General features: G+C 39.4%; 1 protein-coding gene across 1 annotated transcript; it reads left to right on the top strand.

The window, feature by feature from the left end:
* Nucleotides 1–5,533: 5,533 nt before the first annotated feature.
* Nucleotides 5,534–8,984, top strand: LOC143890178 (polyphenol oxidase, chloroplastic-like). Its single transcript, XM_077394752.1, has 2 exons — nucleotides 5,534–6,136; nucleotides 7,624–8,984. The coding sequence occupies exons 1-2, from the start codon at nucleotides 5,594–5,596 to the stop codon at nucleotides 8,815–8,817; spliced, it is 1,737 nt and encodes a 578-aa protein (XP_077250867.1). The 5' UTR covers nucleotides 5,534–5,593; the 3' UTR covers nucleotides 8,818–8,984.
* Nucleotides 8,985–26,172: the final 17,188 nt, after the last annotated feature.

Below are 26,172 nucleotides of genomic sequence, written 5' to 3'. Positions count from 1 at the left end.
AATAAATACAAAGAATACAAGACCAATAACCATCAAGGGGTCGGGAAGGGAATCAAAAGTTTCCAAAACCACCCTTATACTCCCTACTTGGCTAGTCTATCTGCCTCACTATTAGCTGAAAGAGATAGAGATCCAACCACTTGATCTTAGATCTCATCAATCGACTATGCAAACCTCTAAGGATAGCAAAGACCACCCTTAACCGATTTTATCACGTTCAGAGTGTCTCCCTCTTCTGCAATTCGTTCCATCATGCTAGGATCAATCATCCTAATCCCTTGATGAACAACTCTAATCTCTGCCTCATTGGAATCTACAATCCCAATGGGGCCGGAAAACGTCCATATCGTTCCATCGTGACCTTCAAAAGTCCACCTACCCCAGCGATTCTGGGGTTCTTGACACTTGACCCGTCGAAGTTTAACTTAAAATGGCCCTAACTAGCAATGCTCCCTTGGCTGTGTAGATACCGGCCACTGCTCACTACTTATGCATATCTCATATCATCATCGCCATAGATCACATGCTGAGACAAAACAGAAACTGGGTTGGCCCGAACCAGTGTTTAAAAACTCCTTGATCGCGTTCCGCGTTGCACCACATCCGCATTCCGTGTTTTGCCCTACAAAGTCAATAAACTCCTTTGACTCGATCTTCTTCCGAGTTATGACCACGTCAACCGCGTTCTTGGCCGCATCCATGCCTAGTCAACAAGGATTTTTCTTGGCTGCATTCCGCGTCACATCCGCGTTTTTAAACACTGGCCCAAACTCAACAGATGGTCAAGGCGATCACCTTAATGAAGAGGTAATGGGGTGTCTTTACTACCATTAAATACCCTAGCATTTGTCTCCTTCCATAGCACCAAGAATGGTAGAAAAAGTCACTTCCCATAATATTTTACCTCGCTTTCGCCAATGATTAAACGACCAACTATACAAAAGCTCTGACAGCTTGGAAGGGAACACCCGTGAATCCTGTGATACTCCAAACCTACTCAGCATCTTTCTTCATGAACGCCTAAAACAGATCTGAAAAGTCGAGAGATTCAACCAAGTTAACTCAATCTGATCTCCAGACGTGGTTTGCATTGGCAATCTGAGATGGATATACTTGAGTCTCCTTAAGAACACCTAAAATATAAAAGTTGAAGTCCCCACGGATTGTTTAAAAAGGAGTCATTGAGTTAACACTATCACTCAAAGATCAAATTGTTATAATTAATAGAAAGAGATTATTGAGTTCATACTATAATTCAATAAATTGATTTATAAGAATACTTAAAATAAACTCATAATCAGATATTCACAAGCCTTTAAAAGAAATGAAAGAAAGATTCATAAAAAATAGAAATTAATCTTTGTTAGAAAAAGACCAAACCCAATGAAGTCGACAAATCTACGCAATTGATGGTCATGCACTACAAGAAAAACACCCAATGCCAATGGAAAAAAAAAATTATTGTCATTAAAGGTTTAGACATGCAGAAGTTTTCTCTTATATTCACAGTACTCTAAGACAGTTTTTCAAATGTTAGTAATATCTACCCCTCTTTTTCCAAATCCTTATAGTTTGGATGATTGAAAGAATCAAATGGGCTTTAAATTACTGAAACGAATTGGGGTTTTTTGTGTAGACAATGCCCCTCTCTCCTTTTATTTTGTTTTGAGCTTCTTTTTTTTATACAGGATAATTTATCTAATATATGCACTTCAAAAATAAGATCCCATGCAAGCCTTTTTTAATTGGTTTGCATACCTCCTTCCAACTGACCAAATGCATCTTATTCTTGCCATTTGCCTCTCCCCATAAGAAGTTTCTTTGGATCTCCTCAACCCTTTCAATCACACTTCTCAAGCATCTTAGAAGGAATAAATAATAGATTGGGATGTTGGCAATGACTCCTTTTAGAGATACTAGATTCCGCTTCCAAGTGGAGTGTCTTGTGTTAACATGCTCCACTATCGAGGTCCCACACCCTCTTCTTGGGATGAACTATACCAAGAGGGCGCCCTAGGTATGTAGCTGGAAACTCTTCGATTTTTAAAACCATTTTTCATGATTCGGCGGGCCCGTAAAAAATGGGGATCCTTCCCAAACAAAACCAAGGGAGGCGAGGCGGCAGCAACCTGGAACCACACTGCTGCCGCTGCCCTTCGGGCAAAGAAAGAAGAGAAAACAGCCCTCAGGAAGCAACTTTCCCTGGTCACTTTGAACCGTTCTCAAGCAATAAAAGCGAAGCGGCCTAACATTTCCATTAAATAAATAATGTTTTTAGGCTCATCTTTGGAGCTGGAGGCAAGATCGAATTTGAGTATTCATAGGCCCTTACGTAATAGGGCAGAAGTGAGGGACTCCACTATTCGCTTGGGTATCTATTTTTTCGATATGAAACTGGAAAGGAAACTATTGGCTCTCAAACGGACTTTGCAACGGCTGGGGCAAAAACTCGGGTAGTGCTTCTTCAACCAGAACTCCTCGCTTTACGTTAGCGGACCTACAGGTCAGGCTGGGGCTCCGCGCTCTTTCTTTCTGTGTGGGACGATGCCGGGGACATAAGGGAATGCGTCGAGGCGGCGAACAACAACAACACAACTACATTTTGGCTTTTCCCTCCATGAGATGAGCCACCCTTCGGGTGTCGCTTCCAGCGCAGGAGGCCAAGCATTCTGCCGGACGCCCCGGCCTGGGAGCCCCTTTCTCCTTTAACATCCCAAAAGGCCCGCCATTTTTCTTTTCTCTTCTTCTGCCAAGTGAATACCAAACATCTTGGATTCATTGAATTAGATCTTTGACCGGTCACCACTTCATAGTGGTGTAGAATGTACTTGAGCTTAATAATGTAATCCTCCTCCGCCTTGCTAAAAATTGAGTGACATCAGCAAATTTCACATGGGATACTTCAAAGGCCTTACTCCCTACCTTGAAGCTTTCAATCAACCCGGTACTTCTTCTCTTCCCGAACATTATGCTTAAAGATTCCGCCACAACCACAAACAAAAAGGGAGAAAGGGGATCACCTTGCCTCGAATCCTCGGAGGACTTAAAGAAACCTCTCAAAGACCTATTAATTAATCAAAATGGAGAATGAAGCAAAAGAAATACATCACATTATCCAGGACCTCTATCTCTCTCCAAACCCAATTCTGTCAAGCAAATAATCCAAACAGTCCCATTCCGCTCGGTCATGAGCCTTTTCCATATCTAGCTTGCACACCGCCCCTTTTCTTCTAGACTTCTCATAGAGGTCAACCATCTCGTTTGCAAAGAGGAAACTATCAAGAATTTGCCGATCGAGAACAAATGCTGATTGGTTAATGGAGATCATCTTAGTAAGCACTTTTTTTTTATCCGTTTAGTGGCCAAAACTTTTGCCAACAATTTATTCAGACACCCTACCAGGCTAATAGGTCTATAATCTGATATCTTCAGCACCTTTTGTCTTAGGGGTGAGAGATCTGATGGTGACACCAGTACTCTCATCCAACTCCAGCCCCTAAATAATAGACATAGTTTTAAGTCCAGTAATGAAATCTGGACTCACAATTAATCATATTATACTAAGGGTCACTACACTCTAAGTTTGATCCACGTCAAATCCATGCGCGCTTTACACTCTCTTCCTCCGGTGAAGGCATTTTTACCATGAAGAAAAATTGGGCATGCTTGGCAACCATTATTTAACAGGATTCTTCCACTTTTGTAGGTGTGGAAGATGGGAAAGCAAAAGGACCCAAAAAAATCCCATTTGGATACCTGACCCCCACTAAGCCCATTTTCTTATTGTCAGCTTTCAACTAAAAAATGAGATTCTTCGGAGCGACTCAAAGTTTCAATCGTGCCAGGATGAGAAGCCTTGCCGAACACGTGCTTAACAACAACACCCAACAACATTTCTTGAAGGCAAATGATATATATTTGCCCCTTTTTTCTTCCCGGGGCCGCCACCTTGTAACGTAAAGCAGTAATCATAAATGGACTAGAAGGTGGCTGGCCCGAGGAAGAAAAGGGGGCGAATATATCACTTCCCTTTCTTGAATTTCATTCAAGCAAAAAAGGATTGAGGCACATTTCATGGTGCTATGCATAATCCTAAACCCCATTTAACAGGAAAATGACCTCCCAACAAAACAAAACCCACTTTAGAAAATATTCACATCAATGACCGGTTGCATTCTAACGTTCAATCCCTTTTTCAGAATGGAGCTCATCTAGTGAGAAAACTTTCTTTAATGGTCTTGCTCTAGTTTAAAGGTCAAGTTACCTTATTCAAAGGGTTGGTGGACTGTACCTGAAATAGAAACCAATATCTCTAGCTCTCTCTTAATAGCTTGCCCTTTTAGTATGACCCTCCTTGCTTTATATTTAAGTTTCACTTGTCATCATATGCTTTTTCCGAGATCTCATAAATTATAATTCGATCTTCCTTAGATGTGTTAGGGTGCTCCAAGGCACACGTGCATGTGGTAGATGTCGCTGAACCCGGCACCAAACTTATTATTTTTTATAGAGTTAAGAAATCGCAAGGCTAATCAATGCAAGGTTGATCTAACCTTCCCCAATCTGAACTAAAATCCGGTTAACTCCACTGGGAAGTTGATAGAGTTGAGTCAACTTGAATGAGTAATTGACTAATTGATAAAAACTCAACCAGATTGTCCTATTAATAGTTTTTAGATTACGACTATGCTTATTTACACATATTTTACAACAAGTATGATGGGGATCACCTTGTTCGAAGATCCAAGCCATTCTTTTGGGATTTGCCCCCCCCAAACTATAAGACGATACATTATAGAATACATATCGGAGGGTTAGGATCATCCTTCGGAGCGACCCAATCTATTTACATTGGGGCGATCTAAATAAATGGTTTGGATCTTCAAACAAGGTAGACCTGACCACATTTTTTGAAAAAACTCGCTGCATATATGGACATTATATAAAATCTCTCGCTATTAATTAATATATGGATTAGCCAGCCAATTTTGCAAAGAGCCATTTTCAAGAGAGAAAGGGCACACAAGCTCACTTTTAACCAATTTTGTCTTGTTCATTTAATTCATTTGCGGTGGGTGCTCTCTCATGCAAAAGTGAGCTTCGAAATGGCTTTATGCCAAATTGCCTAGCAAATCCCTTCATGGATGTATTTCTTACATTTTAATGCATAGAAGATTTAAGCGGGAGTGTTTTGTGTCACTTTTATGCTAAATAGGAGGTTGTAGGATTCAAACTCATGATTTTCAATTTTTCATATCTGCCAAAACTGTTGGAGAGTCAACTTGTCTTACTGCGAGTTGAGTCAACTCGGTCGGGTTTTAGTACTACGACCCGGGAAAATTCTCTCACTATCACTCACTTTGGATGGACAACTAGTCTTGGACGTACGTCTCAATCAAAGAACGATAATGGAATTCTGGATTGATGAATTAAGTTTCACCAAAACAAGAAGAAATTAATTAATGGGTGATGAGGATGGGATTATACATTGATTGAGCTCGGAACCCATTAAACCCAGTTGCCTATTTAAGTGGACACAAACTACATACCCCGTGCATATACAAACCTTCAAAACAACAAAGACAAAGCCACCATGTCTCTTCCTCTTCTCTTCACCAGCACACATTCCTTTATCTTCTCTACAAAGAAGAACTCTCTTTTCCTTTTGAAGAGGCCTCAACCCTCTACCATGCACTATTGTTCTTGCATGTGCAATGGAGATGAGCACATGGGAAAACCCAATAGCAATTCTGAAAAATTACTTAACCTAGACAGGAGAGATGTCCTCTTAGGCTTAGGAGGATTATATGGTGCAACCTTTAGCTCCTCTAGCAATAATGCCAATGCCAAACCAATTGTACCACCTAACTTAGATGACTGTGGGCCAGTGAACTTACCGGCCGGGGTCGTTCCCACAAACTGTTGCCCTCCCAATGGCAAAATCGTGAACTTCAAACTCCCCCCTAAATCTTTACCAATTCGTCAAAGGCGTGCAGCCCATCTTCTGGGTGATGAGTACACGGAGAAGTACGCGCGGGCCATAGGCCTCATGAAGGCACTTGATCCATCGGACCCAAGGAGCTTCGTGGCACAATCCAACATCCATTGCGCCTACTGTGATGGGGCTTTTGATCAGGTAATTAGAGGTATTATGCATCTTATTGGTATTAGATAATCAATCTTCCTCGAGCTATACCATTTCCAATTTGGGTTGGGTCGAGTTAGATATTTGAATCACTTTGTAGTAAACCCGTTGCGCGTAGTCTACGGGTGATTGCGCGCATCCATAGGGATTAGTCCCGCCGTAAAATGGGGTGGGGATACCCTATGTCATCACCAAAAAAAAAAAAAAAGGATTCAACCCCATTTTATGGTAAAAGTTCAACCAAATTTCCCAAAAATCGGCCCCAATTGCACCCTACACATGCTTTATTGGATGTGGGCCAGGCCACTGTGCTTTCTATCCACCTACAAGGTGCATAGCCACATACCGGCCCGACCTGGTGTCCCCCCAAACATTTTTTGCCTTGCAACAAACCCTTAATATGCTTGGTTGGTGATGGTTTGCCCCTAAAGGGAGAGAATTGTATCTTAAAGTTCATCCTATTGTGGTTATCTGGATGTAGGAAAAAAAATTTCATCATTTTTTAATGGAAAAATTTCATGCAAAAAAAGAATTCCAATGCCTTGGTTGCTCTTTTCCTAGAATACAAGGAAGACTTTTTATTTTCGGAAAAAATTCCATGAAAAATAAGGTCGTATGTTTCAACTCTTCTCATTTTTGAATATTTAGGCAAGGCGAAATGGATGGAAAAGAAGCCCATGGAGCGATTCTGCTTCCCTCCAATAATTCATAGCAAATCACAGTGAAAATCATCTCAAGAGTTTGAAATTAAAGAAATAGGGCAAATGGGTTGATGTTGAAGAACATCATTCTCGTTTTTTTTTTAGGAGCTCTGCCGAGAAAGGCTAAACCAACCTTACCAAGTTAGCCAAACACTAGAAAACTCATTTTCTCTGAAAAAAAGTTTCAAAATAAAACTTCCATGCATCCAAACAGCCCCTTATCAATAAAAATTACCATCTAATATAAACCCATTTAATTGATATTACAATGCTCTAACCTCTACAAACTAAAAGTATAATCTCCTCAACTACCTATTATTGTTACAACCATTTAAACTCAAATAAGTGTAACATAAATTGGTGATTGCCATTATCAAAACAAAAGAATACAGATATCATTTCCATTTTCTTTTTCTGACAGGCAAGTTGGGGTTTGGCAGAACCCCCCAACCAGAAGTATTATACATGGGAAAAATCATTACAATCTTACATATTGCTTCCCCTCAGTGTCCTGATGAACAATACTTAATTGCATGGGAGGCGAAAGAAAAATAGGAATATTGATTCCTTTACATGGGCATTCAAATTTAGAAAGAAAAATCTTACAAACTCAGCAGCGGATTTTCTTTCTAAATTCGAATGCCCATGTTTCATACTTTTCTAAACTCAACTCAACTAAGCCTTTGTCCCAAACTAGTTGGGGATTTCTACTTTTCTAAATAGGTGTTAATTTCATATTTTCTAAATAAGTGTTAATTTAATATTTCCCAATCACAGGTGGGATTCCCAGTCGAGCTCGACGTCCACAGCTCGTGGCTCTTTTTCCCCTGGCATCGCTGCTACTTATACTTCTATGAACGGATCCTCGGAAAGTTAATAGGGGATGATACCTTTGCTCTTCCCTTTTGGAATTATGATTCACCACCGGGGATGAGCATACCTAGCATGTTTGTTAACCGCCCCGAGCTCTTTGACAAATTCCGTGACGCCGAGCACCAACCACCAGCATTAATCGATTTCAATTACAATCTCGTCGACAGAAATGTGTCTAGAGAACAAGTTATTGCTAATAATTACACTATTATGTATAGGCAAGTTGTGTTGAGCAAGTGCGCCAAGCTCTTTCTTGGGGCGCCCTATCGGGCTGGGGACAGTCCTGACCCCGGGGCTGGGTCATTTGAGAATTCACCTCACAATATAGTGCACCTATGGGTAGGTGACCGGACCCAACCTAACAACGAAGACATGGGGATTTTCTACACTGCAGCCCGTGACCCAATTTTCTTTGCTCACCATGCCAATGTTGATAGGATGTGGACGATATGGAAGGGCTTAGGAGGGAGGAACCGGAAGGATTTCACCGATCGTGATTGGTTAAAGGCGTCCTTTCTCTTTCACGATGAGAATGCCCAATTGGTAAGAGTGAAGGTTGCCGATTGCCTTGATACAAAGAAATTAAGGTACACTTATGAAGATGTTGATGTTCCATGGCTCAAGGCAAGGCCTAACCCAACAAAGAAGGGGTCCAGTACGAAAACGGCGAACGAGTTTGGGTCTGTTCCAAGAACACTAGGCTCCATCATTAGAGCAAAGGTTAAGAGGCATCAGAGGTCTAGAAGTAAGAGGCAGAAAGAGAGAGAGGAAGAGGTTTGTGTTGTAGATGGGATTGAATTTAGAAGGGATTTGTTTGCGAAGTTTGATGTTTATATTAATGTGGATGATGAGAATGTTGGGAATCCGCAGTGTAGTGAATTTGTTGGGTGTTTTGTGAATGTTCCCCATGGTCACTCTAAGAAGGATGAAGATGGAAATGTAACGAAAATGAAGACTAGTCTTAGGCTGGGAATAACAGATTGCTTGGATGATATTGGAGCTGATGGAGATGAAGATATAGAGGTTACTATAGCTCCAACAGCAGGAAATGGGAAAGAGGTATCCATTGGAGGGCTTAATATAGAATTTGACTCCTGAAGAATCGTACTTCAGAAGATAAAATAAGGATAGTAATGTGAAGAAAATGTATTTTCATCCCCATTAGAGAATAAAAAGACAAGATGTTTCCTTTTCCCTTGTGAAGGGGTGACTTTTTTGTAATCTAAATAGCTTTTGGAATGAATGGTTCGACAATTGTAATCCAATGGGTGAGAGTTTTATTGAATAGTTAATTAATTAATTACGATCAAATATTATTTTGCAAATAAATTTAAAAACATTTAAGTAATGATCTAGAGACTCAACCAAGTCAAAACTCAATCTGATCTCAAGATGTGGTTTGCATTGCCAATCTGAGATGTATATACTTGAGTCTCCTTAAGTACCCCTAAAACATCAAAGTTGAAGTCCCCGTAGATTGATTAAAAAGGAGTCATTGTTACCACTATCACTCAAAAACCATTTTTTAATACTTAGAGGGAGATTATTGAGTTCATACTATTATTCAATAATTTGATTTATGAGAACATTTAAAATGAACTATTTTTTAAACCAACACCACCAACCCACCCCCACCCCAGTTTTTGTCATTGTCACCCCACCCTCCTCAAAACCTTAAACCCTATATTCTCTCTTTCCCCTCCGATCTCTCCCTCCTGAGGGTGCCAGAATCTAGGTAGGTGATCATACGGTGGGTAGAGATCCTCCGTCGATGTCTGCAATCACAAACAAAGGGGTCAGAGGGTTCGGGGTGTTATAAAAATTGATGTGCAAATCTGTAATTTAGGATGAGATAATACCTTATACGAAATTAATCTGGTAACTCCAAAAGCAGATTTCAACAGTAACAATTTTCTGCAATAATAAACTGTAAAGGAAGAACAAATCGTTAGATCACTTATCGAGTTGAGGCACGAAGAATCTTCGCTGTCCTTAAGGCAAATCTCGCCCCCACTATGACGAATCAACGGTGCAGATGGGCGTGACGGCGTATGCCTCCAGGATACAACAACTCTCGCTCCAGGGGTGTGCACTCACGCAGCCCGGATGCCTAACAACTTGCTTATATGTGCCAAAAGCCTTGATCAGAAAGGTTGGGGAAAACCAGAAGGAAAACCAGAGAGAAGATAGCAGAAGAAGAATCCGTTCTGTGTGTCTTTCTATCTCTGTAAAACCGTTTTTATAGAAAAATAAGAGACACGTTGGGATGAAACGTCGCACTCTTTTAGTGCGTGAGAGACGTTTCCCAAACGGTCACAAAACCAAGATTTAAGGAATCTCAAACGGTAAAAAGTATTAAATAATGATTAAAGAAAAAGAAAAGAAATAAAAGAAAATAAAAAGGCTTTGGGCCCACGCGCGCGGCCGGCCGAGCCGAGCCGGGCCGGGCGGCGCGCGTGTGTGGTAATACCAAAAGCCCACCGGACCCAAGTGGGTGATCCGTGCGCGTAGGATTCTCATGACCTCTTTCTCATTCACAAGACTAAGAGAGTGAAAGTATATATATGGCCACTCTCACCCTCTCACACTTCCCATCTAGGACTAAAGTTTTCTCATGGCTTTAGTCCTTTTGGAGGGAAGCTCTAACTTTGAGTGAGAAGCCCTAAAGCAAAAAGCAAACCAATGTAAAAGACTAAAAGCACCCCTTTGTAAGATTGAATTACAAAAAGACTTTTGAATAAAAAGTCAACAATCCCCCACTAATTCAAAATTACAAGAAATAAATCATAAATGTAAATAGATTTGATCAAGGCAAGATGTGTTATGCATCAGTAGAGGTGTCTTTTGGACTTGAACCTTTACTTAGTGCAGGTATATCGAGTTTATCAAGTACTTGGTGAATATACGTCTTGAACCAAGCACTTTTAGTAATAAACTGAAACAACATACCACACACACAACACAGAAGGCATAAGCAAGTTCATACGGTGTTGCACTTTTCGGCCATGTGCTATATCCTGATTTCATGAGAGCTCTAGAGAATTTAGCCCAATTCTCATAGGAAGCGGCCACACTTCCACACTCATATAGGTGTATCTATCAGGAGTGCCCTGTAACTACGCACCCCACTGACAATCAGCATGACAGCTAGTCAGCTATAGATAACATTAAGAGTCCTACAACTCATCCTCTTACCGTTACAGGTTGCACCCACACCATAGGGATAGGCTTAGTGAACTTAATTCACATACAACTTGGTGCAAAACAGATCACTCAAATAACTTGTTTTTCCCATTGAACCTACTTCTTGGGATCTCCAGTCAGATAGGTTGGGTTCCTGTTATAGGTGATCTAAACAGTGGGCTTCAGCCCCATCCCCCTCGATGTGCTTATGACTAAATTTTTATTTAGTCCTTTTGTAAGACAATCTGATATATTATCAATTGATCTTACAAAATCTATGGTTATCACTCCATTCTTCAACAACTGTCTTATGGAGTTATGCCTCCGACGAATGTGTCGTGATTTTCCATTATATACATTATTACCTGCTCTTCCAATAGCAGCTTGACAATCACAGTGGATTGTAATACCTGGTACTGGTTTATTCCAAAGTGGAATATCAGATAGAAGGTTTCTAAGCCATTCGGCTTCCTCACTTGCTTTCTCTAAAGCAATAAACTCAGACTCCATAGTGGATCTGGCTATACAAGTTTGCTTGGTAGACTTCCAAGAAACCGCTGCACTTCCTAGAGTGAAGACATATCCACTCCTAGATTTGGTCTCAAATCCAGATACCCAATTGGCATCGCTATACCCCTCTAGTACAACAGGATATTTAGAAAAATGCAAACCATAGTTTATGGTTCCTTTAAGATATTTCAATACTCTAATTAGTGCTTCCCAGTGATCACTATCAGGATTACTGGTATAGCTACTGAGTCTACCCACTGCATAGGCTATGTCTGGCCTAGTGCAGTTCATCAAATACATTAGACTCCCTATAACTCTAGAGTATTCAAGTGGATCTACTCCACTCCCTTTATTCTTACATAATCTTATACTAGAATCATATGGGGTAGCCACAGGTTTACAATCAAATTGATTAAACCTCCTTAATATTTTTTCTACATAATGAGACTGAGTTAAAATTATTTCTTCTGGGTTTCTATTTATTTTGATACCCAGGATTACATCTGCCTTTCCCAGATCTTTCATATCAAAATTATTTGATAAAAATTTCTTGGTGTCTTTAATTACACTTATGTCTGTTCCGATGATCAACATATCATCTACATACAGACAAACAATAACACCACCATCCCCACTAAATTTGCTATAAACACATTTATCTGATTCATTTATTATGAATCCATTTGATAGCATCACACTATCAAACTTCTCATGCCATTGCTTTGGTGCTTGTTTTAAACCATATAGAGATTTTATAAGTTTGCATACCTTTTGCTCTTGGCCTTGGATTACAAAGCCTTCAAGTTGATCCATATAAATTTCTTCATCTAATTCACCATTCAGAAAGGCTGTTTTGACATCCATTTGATGGATTTCAAGGTTATAGATTGCAGCTATGGCAATAAGGATTCTAATGGTGGTTATCCTGGTTACAGGTGAGTAAGTGTCAAAAAAGTCCATTCCTTCCTTTTGCTTAAACCCTTTAGCTACTAGTCTAGCTTTGAACTTATCTATAGTTCCATCAGTTTTTAATTTCTTTCTAAAGATCCACTTGCAACCAATAGGTTTACAACCAGGAGGCAGATCTGTCAAGATCCATGTCCCATTACTCAAAATAGAGTTTATTTCACTCTTGACAGCTTCTTTCCAGAATGAAGAATCTGGAAGTGACATCGCCTCTTTATATGTCTTTGGATCTCCTTCTAGAAGATAGGCAATGAACTCTGGACCAAAGTTTTTCTCTACTCTTGCCCTTTTACTTCTTCTAGGCTCTACAGATTCCTCAGACACTTGATGCTCTTTTTCTATAGATTCATTGGGTCTTTTTAGTGTGTTCTCACTTAGACTAGTTTTATAAGGGAATATGGTTTCAAAGAATTCAGCATCTCTGGATTCAATTATGGTGTTAGGATGCATATCAACATGATCTGATCTATAGATTAAGAACCTATATGCACTACTGTTTTGTGCATATCCAATGAATGCACAATCAACAGTCTTAGGACCTAACTTAGAACTTTTAGGATCTGGAATCCTAACTTTAGCTAAGCACCCCCACACTTTAAGGTATTTAAAATGCGGTTTTCTATTCTTCCATAACTCGTAAGGAGTTTTGTCAGAATCTTTAAATGGAATTTTGTTTAGAATAGATTTTCTTTAAAGATGCATAGTTAACATGACCTAGCCTACCATGCCATAAACAAGAAGAATCAATAATATAAGCAGAAGAAGAAGATGCTTTATTCATAATGTTCTCAGATACATTCAGTTTGAATAAACCCTCACTGGAATAACCCTTCCCCACAAATTCACCATTCTTAGTAATGACAAATTTATCAGCCTCGAAAACTAGTTTAAAACCTTTCTTGATCAGAAGTGACCCAGACACCAGATTCTTTCTTATATCTGGTACGTGAAGGACATCACAGAGCTTCAGAACTTTTCCAGATGTAAGCTTCATTAGGACTGTTCCTTTACCCGCCACAGCAGATGATGACGAGTTTCCCATGAAAAGCTGCTCTCCATCCCCTACAAGTTCGTAGGAAGAAAATACACTTCTGTCACTACAGATGTGTCTGGTGGCACCAGTGTCCACCCACCAGTCCTTCACGTTGCTAACCAGGTTCACTTCAGATACTACAGCCGACAGATATTGATCTTCAGCCATATTTGCCTGAGGCGCATTATTTCCTTGAGGGTTTTTCTTCTTGTCGTTTTTGCGACAGTTTTTAGCATAGTGACCTGCTTTCCCACACACAAAGCAGTTACCTTTCTTTTTCTTGAAGTCCTTATTATTTTTCTTGAAATTTCCTTTTCCAGATCCAGATCCAGGTTTAGAATAGATTTTCTTTCCAGATGAAGATTCAGTGAGATTTGCCTTAGAGTTAAACTCATAGGCCTTTGATTTCTGTTTTCTGAAACGGTTTTCCTCTTCAGTTCGAAGATATACAAATAGATCTTGAAGAGAAAAATCGTTTCTGTCATGCAGAAGGGTGTCTTGGAATTTCTCCCATGAAGGTGGTAATTTTTCAATGATTGCACCAATTTGGAGCTGTTCTTCTATTTTAATACCTCTAGCAAGAATATCAGAAACAATCAACTGGATCTCATTTACTTGATCCATAATAGATTTTCCATCTATCATCTGATATCGGAAATATTTTCCAATAAGATGTTTCTTAGAACCCGCGGCTTCAACCAGGTATTTCTGCTCTAGAGTTTCCCACAACTCTTTGGCAGACTCAATTCTGAAAAATACATCGAACAACTGATTACTGAGACAACTCAGTATATGGCCTTTACAGAGATAATTGTCTCTTTTCCTTTTCTCAGAGAGATGGGTTCTTGCAGGTTCTTCCTCATCAGGTGATGGTTCAGGAGCATTCAAGATATAAACTAGGTTCAGAAAGGTCAGAAAGAATCGCATCTTTTCTCAAACGGTAAAAAGTATTAAATAATGATTAAAGAAAAAGAAAAGAAATAAAAGAAAATAAAAAGGCTTTGGGCCCACGCGCGCGGCCGGCCGAGCCGAGCCGGGCCGGGCGGCGCGCGTGTGTGGTAATACCAAAAGCCCACCGGACCCAAGTGGGTGATCCGTGCGCGTAGGATTCTCATGACCTCTTTCTCATTCACAAGACTAAGAGAGTGAAAGTATATATATGGCCACTCTCACCCTCTCACACTTCCCATCTAGGACTAAAGTTTTCTCATGGCTTTAGTCCTTTTGGAGGGAAGCTCTAACTTTGAGTGAGAAGCCCTAAAGCAAAAAGCAAACCAATGTAAAAGACTAAAAGCACCCCTTTGTAAGATTGAATTACAAAAAGACTTTTGAATAAAAAGTCAACACGGGGTGGGTCCCGGACAACCACTTCGACACCCAAGTCAGATTCTAGCTCAATCGTATGCAAGGACAGCAAGAAGTGGTGAAGAGGATGACTAGGTTACCAGAATCAGATGCATAGACTTGGCTCTTTCTAGGGTTGGGCGAAGTTGAGTGTAAGGCCCAAGAGGTGGGGGAAGCGGGCGTCCAGCACCTTTTTCTTCCCTCTTCTTTGGGGGGATGGCCTTAATGAGCGACCAGAGTCCCCTCTTAATGGCACCACATTATGGCCTTTAATGGTCTCTTTCTTTCACCTTGGCCATATTTTTTTTGCCCCCATTTCGTGAGGCTTTATCTCTTATTTATCCCTTCGTTTACATGTGATCCCCCTGCATGGTGTGGCACGTGGACTTCTTTAATCATTTTGGAGGAAAGGCCTTCTCTTCTTGGATTGGGCCGTGCCCTGATTGCAGGAGATAAGTGGCATGCATGGCTCGCTAATGGCATGTTAATTTGGCGTGTAATTTTCTCCATAATCGTGATGATGGGTAATCATAACCGATATTTTAGTGATAAAAGGGCGACTCATGGCTTCAGATTATGGCGATACATGGGTGACACGTGGCGAGATCCTACGGCCACGCCGTATTTAATACCTATCACCTCCCAATCGAACCCATGGTCCCCAAATCTCTAGAAAACCGCCCCTATTCATTTTGATTTTGAAGTTTTTTTCACATACGGTCACAACCAGTAACGTTCAATCGCTAACTATATCTGCAAATCCATCGTGTGGGTTTCGTCTCCAAAACCTCCCACAAAAACCAAGAAGCCGAAACCATGCCAAAATCGAAACGACTTCTTCACCGTTACGGTCCTGGGTGGGGCCCTTGTTTAGGTATGGGACTATGTGGGGCCAGCCTAATATGGGATAGATTTAAAGGTCCTAGCATAACTCCTTCCATCACCTCTCAGAGCTCTACTTAACATTGGGGGCTTGCTTAGGTACGGGACTAAGTGGGACCCAGTACCTAATATTCATTTTAGTAAGACAATTCCTATCAGCAAATTATTTGCTTAGTCCCATTCAAATATCCGCTTGGCTGTGTATGTGTAATTCAGTTCAAATGGAATCAAAAGAGCATGCATCTGTCTTTGCTTCCTTAAAAAAAACCCAATCCAATAGTATACAATACATGAAGTAGTTCTTCTTCTTCTTCCTTGATTTTAAATTAATGTCTAACCATCATTTGGTTTCTAAGCTGGATAAGGAATTAGGGTCTATTAACTCTAGTTCAACATGTCAAGAATGTTTGACGTAGCTGCATAGCGATTCGATTTTGGTAGGCATAGTAGTCTTATACCTATCTGATGTAGCTATTTACAGTGAAAACACAAAAGTTTAAAATTTTAAAGTTTGATTTAAATAACGAATCACAGACAAGAGTATAGTAGAATGGTGTACTGTTATATAAAATAAGCGTTTCAGAACCAAAGATGGAGACAAGAGGAGTAGAAGCAAACTATCTGCAATTGTGAAAAATGTTAGAGTAATTAGGGTTTAAGCAAGGATGCTTAAAGCATTACACCCAAGGTATCTAGTTTGGAATACCAAGTTTGTTGCCTCCAGCCCCTATATATAGAGATACACTAGGGTTATGAGAGGTTAATGGGCTCCAGCTCAAATGGGCCCACTATACCTGGTCCATTACCTATTGGGCTTATATTAGAACATACATGGGTTATATTATATATACCCAACAATCTCCTCCTATGTTCTACATATAGCACAATCCAATAGATAGATAATGTGATGTCCAAAACAAAATTATTGAAGCACCCATATCACCATATCAATAAAGATTTGTAATCCAATTGAAAACAAAATACTTTAAAGAATAACCAAAAGTTTTAGAAATAATCTAAACTCAAACATAAGCAGTTTCATATGTAGGTGAACTATTTAATCAACGGAAAAGAAAATAATAGTTCCCACTGCCCTATAAGGATTCACTCATCAAGTAAGTCATCCTCATCAAGATCTAAATTGAGGCAATCTCCTCCATTTTCGCCAATTCCTGTAAATTATCAAATATGAATTTCATTAAAAAAATGAATCCCATCATTTGTGTATTTTACTAAAAGTATCTAGTTCTACCAGAAGAACTTAGTACAATTTCATAATGGCTGAAAAAACAAATATTAATATCAATAAGCATCAATGTCAAGTTTCAATCAAGAACAAGACCTAAATAGTTTCTTTTACAAAGAACCATTCCATGTTTCCATTTGGAATGTTACAGGCATCATATCCAAATTGAGTTAAGCTGTATTATCAAGTTTGGAATGAAACAACCTTTCCCAAGAAGGACATGTCATCAAATGTGGAATGACATAAAGATAACTGTAAACATCATTGAAACATATCAAGTGCTTATCTTGGCCAAGATAGGGAGATTCGAAAAAATTCAAAATAATAGGAATGTAGGTTAAGACACGTCTACACAGTCTTTAACCCCATCTCCCCCACAGTTTTGAATATTCGATCTTTGTTCAGTCCCTTCGTAAGAGCATCGGCCATATTATCCTTCGATCGCACATCAACCAAAGTGATAATACCTTGTTCTAGAAGATAATTCAGCATGGCATGTTTCAGCCTGACATGTCTCCTCTTACCATTAAAGAGTGAGTTTTTCACAATCGTAATTGTAGCTTGATTATCACAGAACAAACTTAAAGAGTTAATCTTTAAATGAGTCAATGGAATGTCCAGGATCAGATCTCTTATCCACTCTGCTTCATCTCCTGTAGAAGCTAAAGCATAAAGTTCCGATTCCATAGATGACAGAGCAATACAAGTCTGTCTCTTTGACTTCCATGCAACAGCGGCTCTACCCAGTGTAAAAACATAATCACTGGCAGATTTACTGTCTCCTAATTATGAGCCCCATGATGCATCATAATACCCTTCCAGGATAGGAGGATGGCCAGTATAACATAGAGCATATCCTTGAGTACCCTTAAGGTATCTCATCAGCCTCATAAGGGCATCCCAGTGCTCATGGCCAGGATTACTAGTGAAACGACTCAGCATGCCAACTGTAAAGACTATGTCTGGTCTAGTGCAACTCATAGCATACATGAGACTACCAATCAGTTTAGAATAATCTAACTGATTCACACTGTCTCCTTCATTAGAGATCAGCTTCTTGGTATAATCAAATGGTGTCTCAATCGGTTTACACGCACTGTATCCCCATGTAGAAAGTAGTTTTTCAATATAATGGGCTTGGCTAAGAGTAATCCCTTGCCTTTCAAAACTTACTTTCATACCAAGAATGGTATCAACCACACCAAGATCTTTCATGTCGAATTCTTGAGCCAGAGTGGTTTTTACGTCACTCACTGCAGAGAGATCGGAACCAAGAATCAACATATCGTCTACATACAAACAAATAATCGCAACCTTATTCGACACAGAACGATAGTAAAGGCATTTATCTGAGTAACTGGTCTGAAAACCAAAGCTCTTTACTACCTTGTCAAATTTTTGATGCCACAATTTAGGTGCTTGTTTAAGACCATACAAAGATTTGTGTAACTTACAAACTCTGTTCTCGAAACCTTCCATGACAAACCCTTCAGGTTGGTTCATGTAGATTTCCTCTGTGAGGTCTCCATTAAGGAAAGCCGTTTTTACATCCATTTGATGCACAACATACTTTTCAATAAAAGCCAAAGCAAGAAGAATTCTTATCGTTGTCAAATGACAGACCGGTGAGTAAACATCAAAGTAGTCTATCCCACTGACTTGAGTATAGCCCTTAGCTACTAAACGTGCTTTATACCGAGCTATGGATCCGTCAGGATTAAGTTTCTTCTTCAAAATTCACTTACAGCCCACAATCTTAGCCCCTTTTGGCAAATCGACTAGCTGCCAAGTTTGATTTTGTAGCAAAGAGCTCATTTTATCATCAATGGCTTCTGCCCACAACAAAGAGTCCCTAGATCTCATCGCTTCCTTATAGGTTGATGGATCATTCTCTACATGGTAGGTCACAAAGTCCTCACCAAAGTTCTTGGGTGCTCTATCTCTTGTAGAAACTCTTAAAGGTTCTGATATAGAAATCAGTGTAGGACAGGTGTCAGAAGTATTCTGTTCAAACTCTACATGCGATTCTGTAACCATTTCAGTATCGCTAGGTAGGTTCAAACCATGATCTCTGAGAAATTTATTCTCAAAGAATACTGCATCTCTAGATTTTAAAACCAAATTGGTAGATAGATCCAAAAACCGATCAGCAGCACTATCTTCTGCACCACCTAGATAAACACAAGTGTTTGTTCTAGGTCCTACCTTAGGTCTCCTAGGGTCTTGTATCCTCACATAAGCAATACAACCCCAAGTCTTAAGAGTGTCATATCTACAAGGATGTTTATGCCATAACTCATAAGGAGTAGTGGTCAACTTAGAGTGGTGTACTCTATTCAGGATGTGATTTGCAGTTAAAACTGCTTCTCCCCAATAGCTAGTAGGCATGCCAGCTGTCAATAACATAAAGTTTAACATTTCAGTTAACGTCCGGTTCTTACGTTCAGCTATGCCATTAGATTGATGTGAGTAAGGAGCAGCAATTTCAAGTATTATGCCCTGAGAGGCACAGAATTCCTTGAACTCTGTCAAAGTGTATTCTTCTCCTCTATCACTCCTAAATCGCTTAATTTTCAAGTTCAATTGATTTTCAACACGATTCTTGAAAATTTTAAATTTATCAAAAGCTTCATCTTTCGATTTTAGGAAATAAATATGACAAAATCTAGAAAAATCGTCTATAAAAGTGATTAAATACTTCCGACCACCTCGAGTAGTGTAACTTTTAAAGTCACAGAGGTCAGAATGTATTAACTCAAGAAGGTGTGTGCTCCTAGAAACCGAACGAAAGGGTTTTCTAGTGATCTTGGTTTGTGCACACACTTCACACCTGTCAAATCTAATCGATGTATCTAAAGGTATATTATAAGTGTTAGCAAGTTTGACCATTTTTCTATAGTTCACATGTCCCAATCTAGTGTGTAACAACTTAGGATCAATCAAAGTGGAACTAACCTGACTAACAGTTTCATTTGCTAAACTCAGTCTATACATACCATCGATTAAGAAAGCACAGCCAAAATAATAAGAGTTAACAGTTAAAGTTACTCTACCACCCAAAAAAGATGAACACATGCCAGCATTGTCTAAAAGACTAATAGAAATTAAATTCTTTTGAATAGCAGGAACTACTTTAACATTTTTTAAAGTTAGTATTTTACCTGAAGAAAGGACCAGGTTCGCAGTTCCAGTATGAGTCACCTCTGCCTCAGCTCCACTAGCCACTGTAACGGTCTCTCTCACGCCAATAGCATCCGTAAGTAGTTTCTTCGAGTTGCAAACATGGCAGGTGGCTCTTGTATCTAACCACCAGTCTGAAGAAGTACTGGCCTTACCATTGCTTAACATGGCAATAAAAGTCTTAGGCGCAGCACTGCCCACCATCATATGAGCTTCCTTTTGTGGTGTGTCAGATTTAGCCTTCTTTGGTTGTTTACACTCTGCAGCAAAGTGACCCCATTTCCCACAGTTGTGGCACTTGCCCTTCTTTTTTTGAAAGATAGTCTTTTTGGCCTTCAACTTGGGATGGTCACTTTTAGGTGACTTGGATTTCCGAGGAAATTTCTTGGGATATGTTACCGCGTTAGCAGCAGACTGTTGCTGTCTAACCATCTCCAAGTTATTCCTAGCTCGATTCTCATCTTCGATTCGAATGAATCGTTTGAGATCATCCAGTCCCACTTGCACCTTTTTTCGATACATCTCAGTTTTGAAAGAATGCCATGCAGATGGTAATTTGTATATAATTGCACCCACAAGAAATGAATCACAGACAACTATTTTTTCATTATTCAACTTAGATCTCAAATTCTCTAGATCAATTACTTGAGGAGTGATTTCCTTGTCTTCTTGAAACTTGAAATCCATGAATTTGTCCACAAGATGGGTCTTGGACAATTCCTCCTCCTTCTTGAATTGAGCATCTAAGTTGTCCCATATTGCTTTAGCAGTGTTAAATTTACTATAGGTTTCTGCAAGACGATCTGAAAGACAATTCAACAAGTAGTCTTTACAGAAATCCTCATCCCTAAGCCATTGAGATTCATCAACGTCTTCATCCGTCTCAGCAAAGGTACTTAAAACAGTGTAAAAACAATTCATGTATTTTAGACTGAATTGAGTCTTTCGCTTCCATGAGGTAAACTCAGATCCACCAAAGGAGTGAAGTTTGACCATCTCAAAAGGCATAGAAATCTTTTCCATTTGATATTATTTATATGAAATAAAAAAAATTAGAAAGAGTGCACCTGATCTGTAGTAAATAGAACGTGATACCCGATACCCAAAAGAATGCCAAAGTAGCGTTCCGCCAATAGGTTGGACTCCCTAAGAGGATGCGGCCAATTTTGCTTAGCCGCCAAAGGAACACGACGCTCCAAGAAACAAATCCAAACCAAGCTCCAAGAACGAAATCCACACAAATCTCCCGAACCAAATCCAAAAAACAGTGCAATATGGGTTTTGTACCCAAATTGTAATTCGGTAATGGTTTTAACCGAAAGAGATTTCCCAACTTGAATTCCACAGAAAAATCTGCAAGTTGGCGTGCAAGAAAAATCTGCAAGGTTCGATCGGAAGGTATAACCGAGAGAGAAACCCAAAGAAAATTCCACAGAAAACAATTGAAAGGGAGAAACCACGCCCAAATCTGGGAGGGAAGAAGCCACGGCCAAGCCTTATTCAGTGTGGGAATAAACCCACGCCCAAAAACGTTGTACTGTGAGAGAAAAGCCCAATACTTATCCGCCAACAAGATTTCAAGATGGAGAGGGCTGCTCGATTTCAATCTACACGAGATTAATCCAACACGAGTTGCTAGGTCCAACTCAGAGAAAAGATTGTTGGAGAAAGATCCAAGACCCGATCCAATGTGTCCCTCTTTGTCGTATATCAATTTACACGAGAGAACCTTGATTCAACAAACTCCTTTTGTTCTTTAGATTAAAGGACTTTTTGGCCTCATCTGTTGATGAAGAACCCTCAATCGTGTAACCCAAATGGGAGAGAAAATTGGGCGTCGATCCAATCATATTGCCCAGTGAAGACAAAATCCCTTAAACAGATTTAGACGAGATCGCCCAAATCAACCGATGGCTTATCATCACGAATTCAAGAAGACAACCCCCCAGGTTGATTTTTTTTTTTTTTTTTTGATGTGGGTGGATCGTCCCTTAAACAGACGTCCTCTTCTTGATTGGTGAGTGAGAGAGAGACGTCCTTATTTATTGATTCCAACGAGTGGAATTAAAGCCCACGATGGTGTGTTGTAACAGACCCCAATCCCGAATCAAATCGAGGAATAAGAAATCCCTCGCCCAAAGCGTTTTTCCGTGGGAGAAGAAACTCACGTCAATTCATGATCCAAAATATCAGCGTCCTTCTTGATAGAGGCAGACGTTCCCAAGAGAAAACCCTAAAAAATTCTAATGCTTTAAGATTGTTAGAGTAATTAGGGTTTAAGCAAGGATGCTTAAAGCATTACACCCAAGGTATCTAGTTTGGAATACCAAGTTTGTTGCCTCCAGCCCCTATATATAGAGATACACTAGGGTTATGAGAGGTTAATGGGCTCCAGCTCAAATGGGCCCACTACACCTGGTCCATTACCTATTGGGCTTATATTAGAACATACATGGGTTATATTATATATACCCAACAAAAAAGAATCAGTAAAATACAATATGAACATGGTGATAAATTAGTCTGACTTGGATAAGATGATGAAATTAGTGTAAAATAATCAGTGTAGACAACTCTGAGAAAATGCTAGAATCAATATAAATGATCTGAACAAGATTAGTGCGAGTGAATCACAAGAGTGGTGATCTATCAATGCAAGTAGATCCAAAAGGGGATGATAAAATCAAGGCAAGTAAGTCTAAATAAAATCAGCATCAGTGAACCATAAGCAAACAATAAATCAGTGTGAACAAATCAGATATAAGATGATAAAACCAAAATGAAATCTAGGGTTCAGGACTTCCCCGTTTACAGAGACGAACGCCGAATCGTGGTCTTTGCACTTGGGGTCAAGAGGGGTGGGGATTAGAGTATGTTGGGATGTTTGAAGACGTTGTAAACGCCGTCCAAGTTGCTGCCCTGGTGTTTAAATAACAAAAAATGCAGAGAATAAAAGAGAAGAAAATAGAAGAACTTGCTTGAAGAATGAAGAGCTTGTTGCTTGTGAGAAGTTGTTCTTGGAGGATGCTTGAGGAGAAGGGGAGAGAAAAAGAGCCGTTAGGGCAAATAATTCAACAACATTTTATGGCCTTTTTGGAAGATCAAGCTGTAGGCATGGGATTTGATGTGAAAATGGAAGTTTTGGGTTAGGGTTTTCTTGCTTTTGAATTGATTTATCAATTTAGGGAAAGATTTTGAGAAAGGAAAACCGAATTTTTGAGATTTTTAGTGGAAAATGAAAATGGAAAGAGAAATCTTCGTTTTTAAGGGCTGGTGGCATGTTTTGCAAATTCGAATGAGTTTTGGGTTTGTTTTATACTTAAAATGTGAAGGGCATCATGGGCTATAATAAAATGGAAAAGACTGGGTCATTTTGACTATTGTTTAAAGTGTTGAAAACGTTGAAATCATGTGCTTACATACAGTTTTTAATTTTTTATCCACATAGCCACATAGGTAGGTTTTAGCATTTCTATTTTTGGTTGAAAAAAAATTGTCATGACACTGAAAACTCTGAATCTCAAATTTTTTTATTTCTTTTTTTTTGCTTTTAAATTGCATCTAATGGACACTTCGGCCATCTTTTGCATTCATAACTATATATATATATATATGAGAAAACGGTTCCTACACATATGTGTAGATAAGTTATCTACACACTAGCTTAAAATACAGTGGGGGCCACATTAATTGGGTGATCCAAACCATTCATTTTTAAGGTCCTTACATAGATAGGGTGTCCACAAAAAATCAGATCCATAGGATCATCCTAACCATTCGAACTGTGGAGGCAAAAAATGGACTAATTTGTGAAGGTTTAAAGACATCCATTTTACCTCCACAAATCGTAGGGTTGGGATGATCCTATGGATCTGATTTTTTGTAGACACCCTATCTATGTGAGGGCCTTTAAAATGGATGGCTTGGATCACCCAAACAATGTGGGCCCCCACTGTATTTTAAGCTAGTGTGTAGAGAACTCTCTACACATATGTGTAGGAACCGTTTTCTGGACATTTATTTTGTAGGAAAAAATAAAAACTATTTTTGCAAAAGCAGTCTCCAACTTTGCTGTATTTACAAAAACAGTCTTCTAGTTTGACAATTTACAAATGGAGCCATTACGTTTGACCAAATTTTGCAAATCCGGTATTGCCATAAATTTGTGACCAAATTACCATGCTAGATTTTTTTTACTCATAAAATAACCAAAATATGCTTATACTATGCATGGATTTGGTGGAGATGGTGGGCCTCACCCTAGCATGAATTTGGTGGAGATGGTGGGCTCACCTATGTCTGTAAAATGGTAGGCCCTACCATGATCATAGGTTTAGATAGAGATGGTGGTCCCTACCATATCAAAATCAACTGGACCCATGCTTTTCAGAAATTACGAATGGGGGACAAAATCTGTACGGATGGAAAATAGTGGTCCAAAATGCCCTTTTCTTTTCTTAAAGACCACGTTGGTTTTTACTTTTCTACTTTTCCCTTTTCCCTCTTCTTTACTGTTTCATTTTCTACTTTGGGGGTTTTTTAACCTAGCGTTGGACGTGGGAAAACTCAACAAACACGTGAGTAGTTTTTTTGCAATGTTTTTGTTTTCTCAATATATGTATTATCTTGTTTAGGGTTTTTTATTTTGTTCATCTCTAATGATTTCTAGTGGATAACCCTTTTGGAGAGTTGAAAACCCGATTTCAGGTGGATACCCTATTTTGAGGTTTTATTTTGAGAGTTGGAAACCTTGTTTAGATATTTAGTAAGCCCCATTTAGATACTTGAAAACCCATCTTTTATAGTCCTTAAAACCTTTAACAACCCCCTTTTGGAGAGTTAAAAAACCCTCTCTTATAGACTTTAGAAGCTTTGAAAACCCTCTCCTAGAGATTTGAAAACCTCTGTTTATACATAATCCAATTTAGATAATGGATAACTGCCTTCATAGATTTGAAAAACCCCCTTCTATAGTCTTGAAACCCATCTAGATACTTGATACCCCCAATTAATCACATGATAAGCCTTTTTGTCCTTGAATACCCTCCCTTAGATATCTGTTAAGTGTCAGCCAAAAGTTACTGGCCGATCCACATGGGGTTTTCAAATCATGGGTTTTGGGGTCATCAGGTATAAAAAATGAGGTCACCAAAATCGAAATGGGATCATCAAGTCCATGTGTGTTGGGCAAAGTTACTGGCCGATCCACATGGGGTTTTCAAGTCATCGGTTTTGGGGTCATCGGGTATCAAAAATGGGGTCACCAGAATCGAAATGGGATCATCAAGTCCAAGTGTCAGCCAAAACTTACTGGCTGATCCACATGGGGTTTTCAAGTCATGGGTTTTGGGGTCACCAAAATCGAAATGGGATCATCAAGTCCATGTGTGTTGGGCAAAGTTACTGGCCGATCCACATGGGGTTTTCAAGTCATGAGTTTTGGGTCATCAGGTACAAAAAATGGGGTCACCAAAATCGAAATGGGATCATCAAGTCCATGTGTGTTGGGCAAAAGTTACTGGCCAATCCACATGGGGTTTTCAAGTCATGGGTTTTGGGGTCATCAGGTATAAAAAATGGTGTCACCAAAATCGAAATGGGATCATCAAGTCCATGTGTGTTGGGCAAAGTTACTGGCCCATCCACATGGGGTTTTCAACTCATTGGTTTTGGGGTCATCAGGTATAAAAAATGGGGTCACCAAAATCAAAATGGGATCATCAAGTCCATGCTTGTTGGCCGAAGTTACTGGTCCATCCACATGGGGTTTTCAAATCCTCGATTTTGGGGTGATCAAGTATAAAAATAGGGTTACCAACTTAGAAATGAGACCATCATGTTTTAGAAATGCTTTGGATCATTCAAACAACGTGGGCCCACTGTGTTTTTTTAAAGGGAGGAGTAGATAAGCTTATCTAGGGAAGAGACTAGAGACACTTTCCTATATATATATATATATATATATATATATATATATATATATATATATATATATATATATATAGAGAGAGAGAGAGAGAGAGAGAAACTGTTGCGCACCATTTTTTTGGTGCTCTTAAGTTGTTATAACACCTCCCATTCGTTTAAATGTTTGGGTCCCGCTTAAGCG

The sequence above is a fragment of the Tasmannia lanceolata genome, unplaced genomic scaffold (assembly GCF_043159265.1).
Source record: "Tasmannia lanceolata isolate RefF3 unplaced genomic scaffold, GAP_Taslan_0.1 ptg000013l, whole genome shotgun sequence".
Lineage (NCBI taxonomy): Eukaryota > Viridiplantae > Streptophyta > Magnoliopsida > Canellales > Winteraceae > Tasmannia > Tasmannia lanceolata.
The sequence above is the reverse complement of the archived record's forward strand: the minus strand, read 5'-3'. Positions and strand labels throughout refer to the sequence as shown.

Bases quoted from the DNA above. Each gene is read 5' to 3' on its own strand.
- LOC143890178 (XM_077394752.1), top strand. From the start codon at position 5,594: ATGTCTCTTCCTCTTCTCTTCACCAGCACACATTCCTTTATCTTCTCT. The intron at 6,137-7,623 runs GTAATTAGAGGT...TCCCAATCACAG, and splicing joins GTGATGGGGCTTTTGATCAG to GTGGGATTCCCAGTCGAGCT.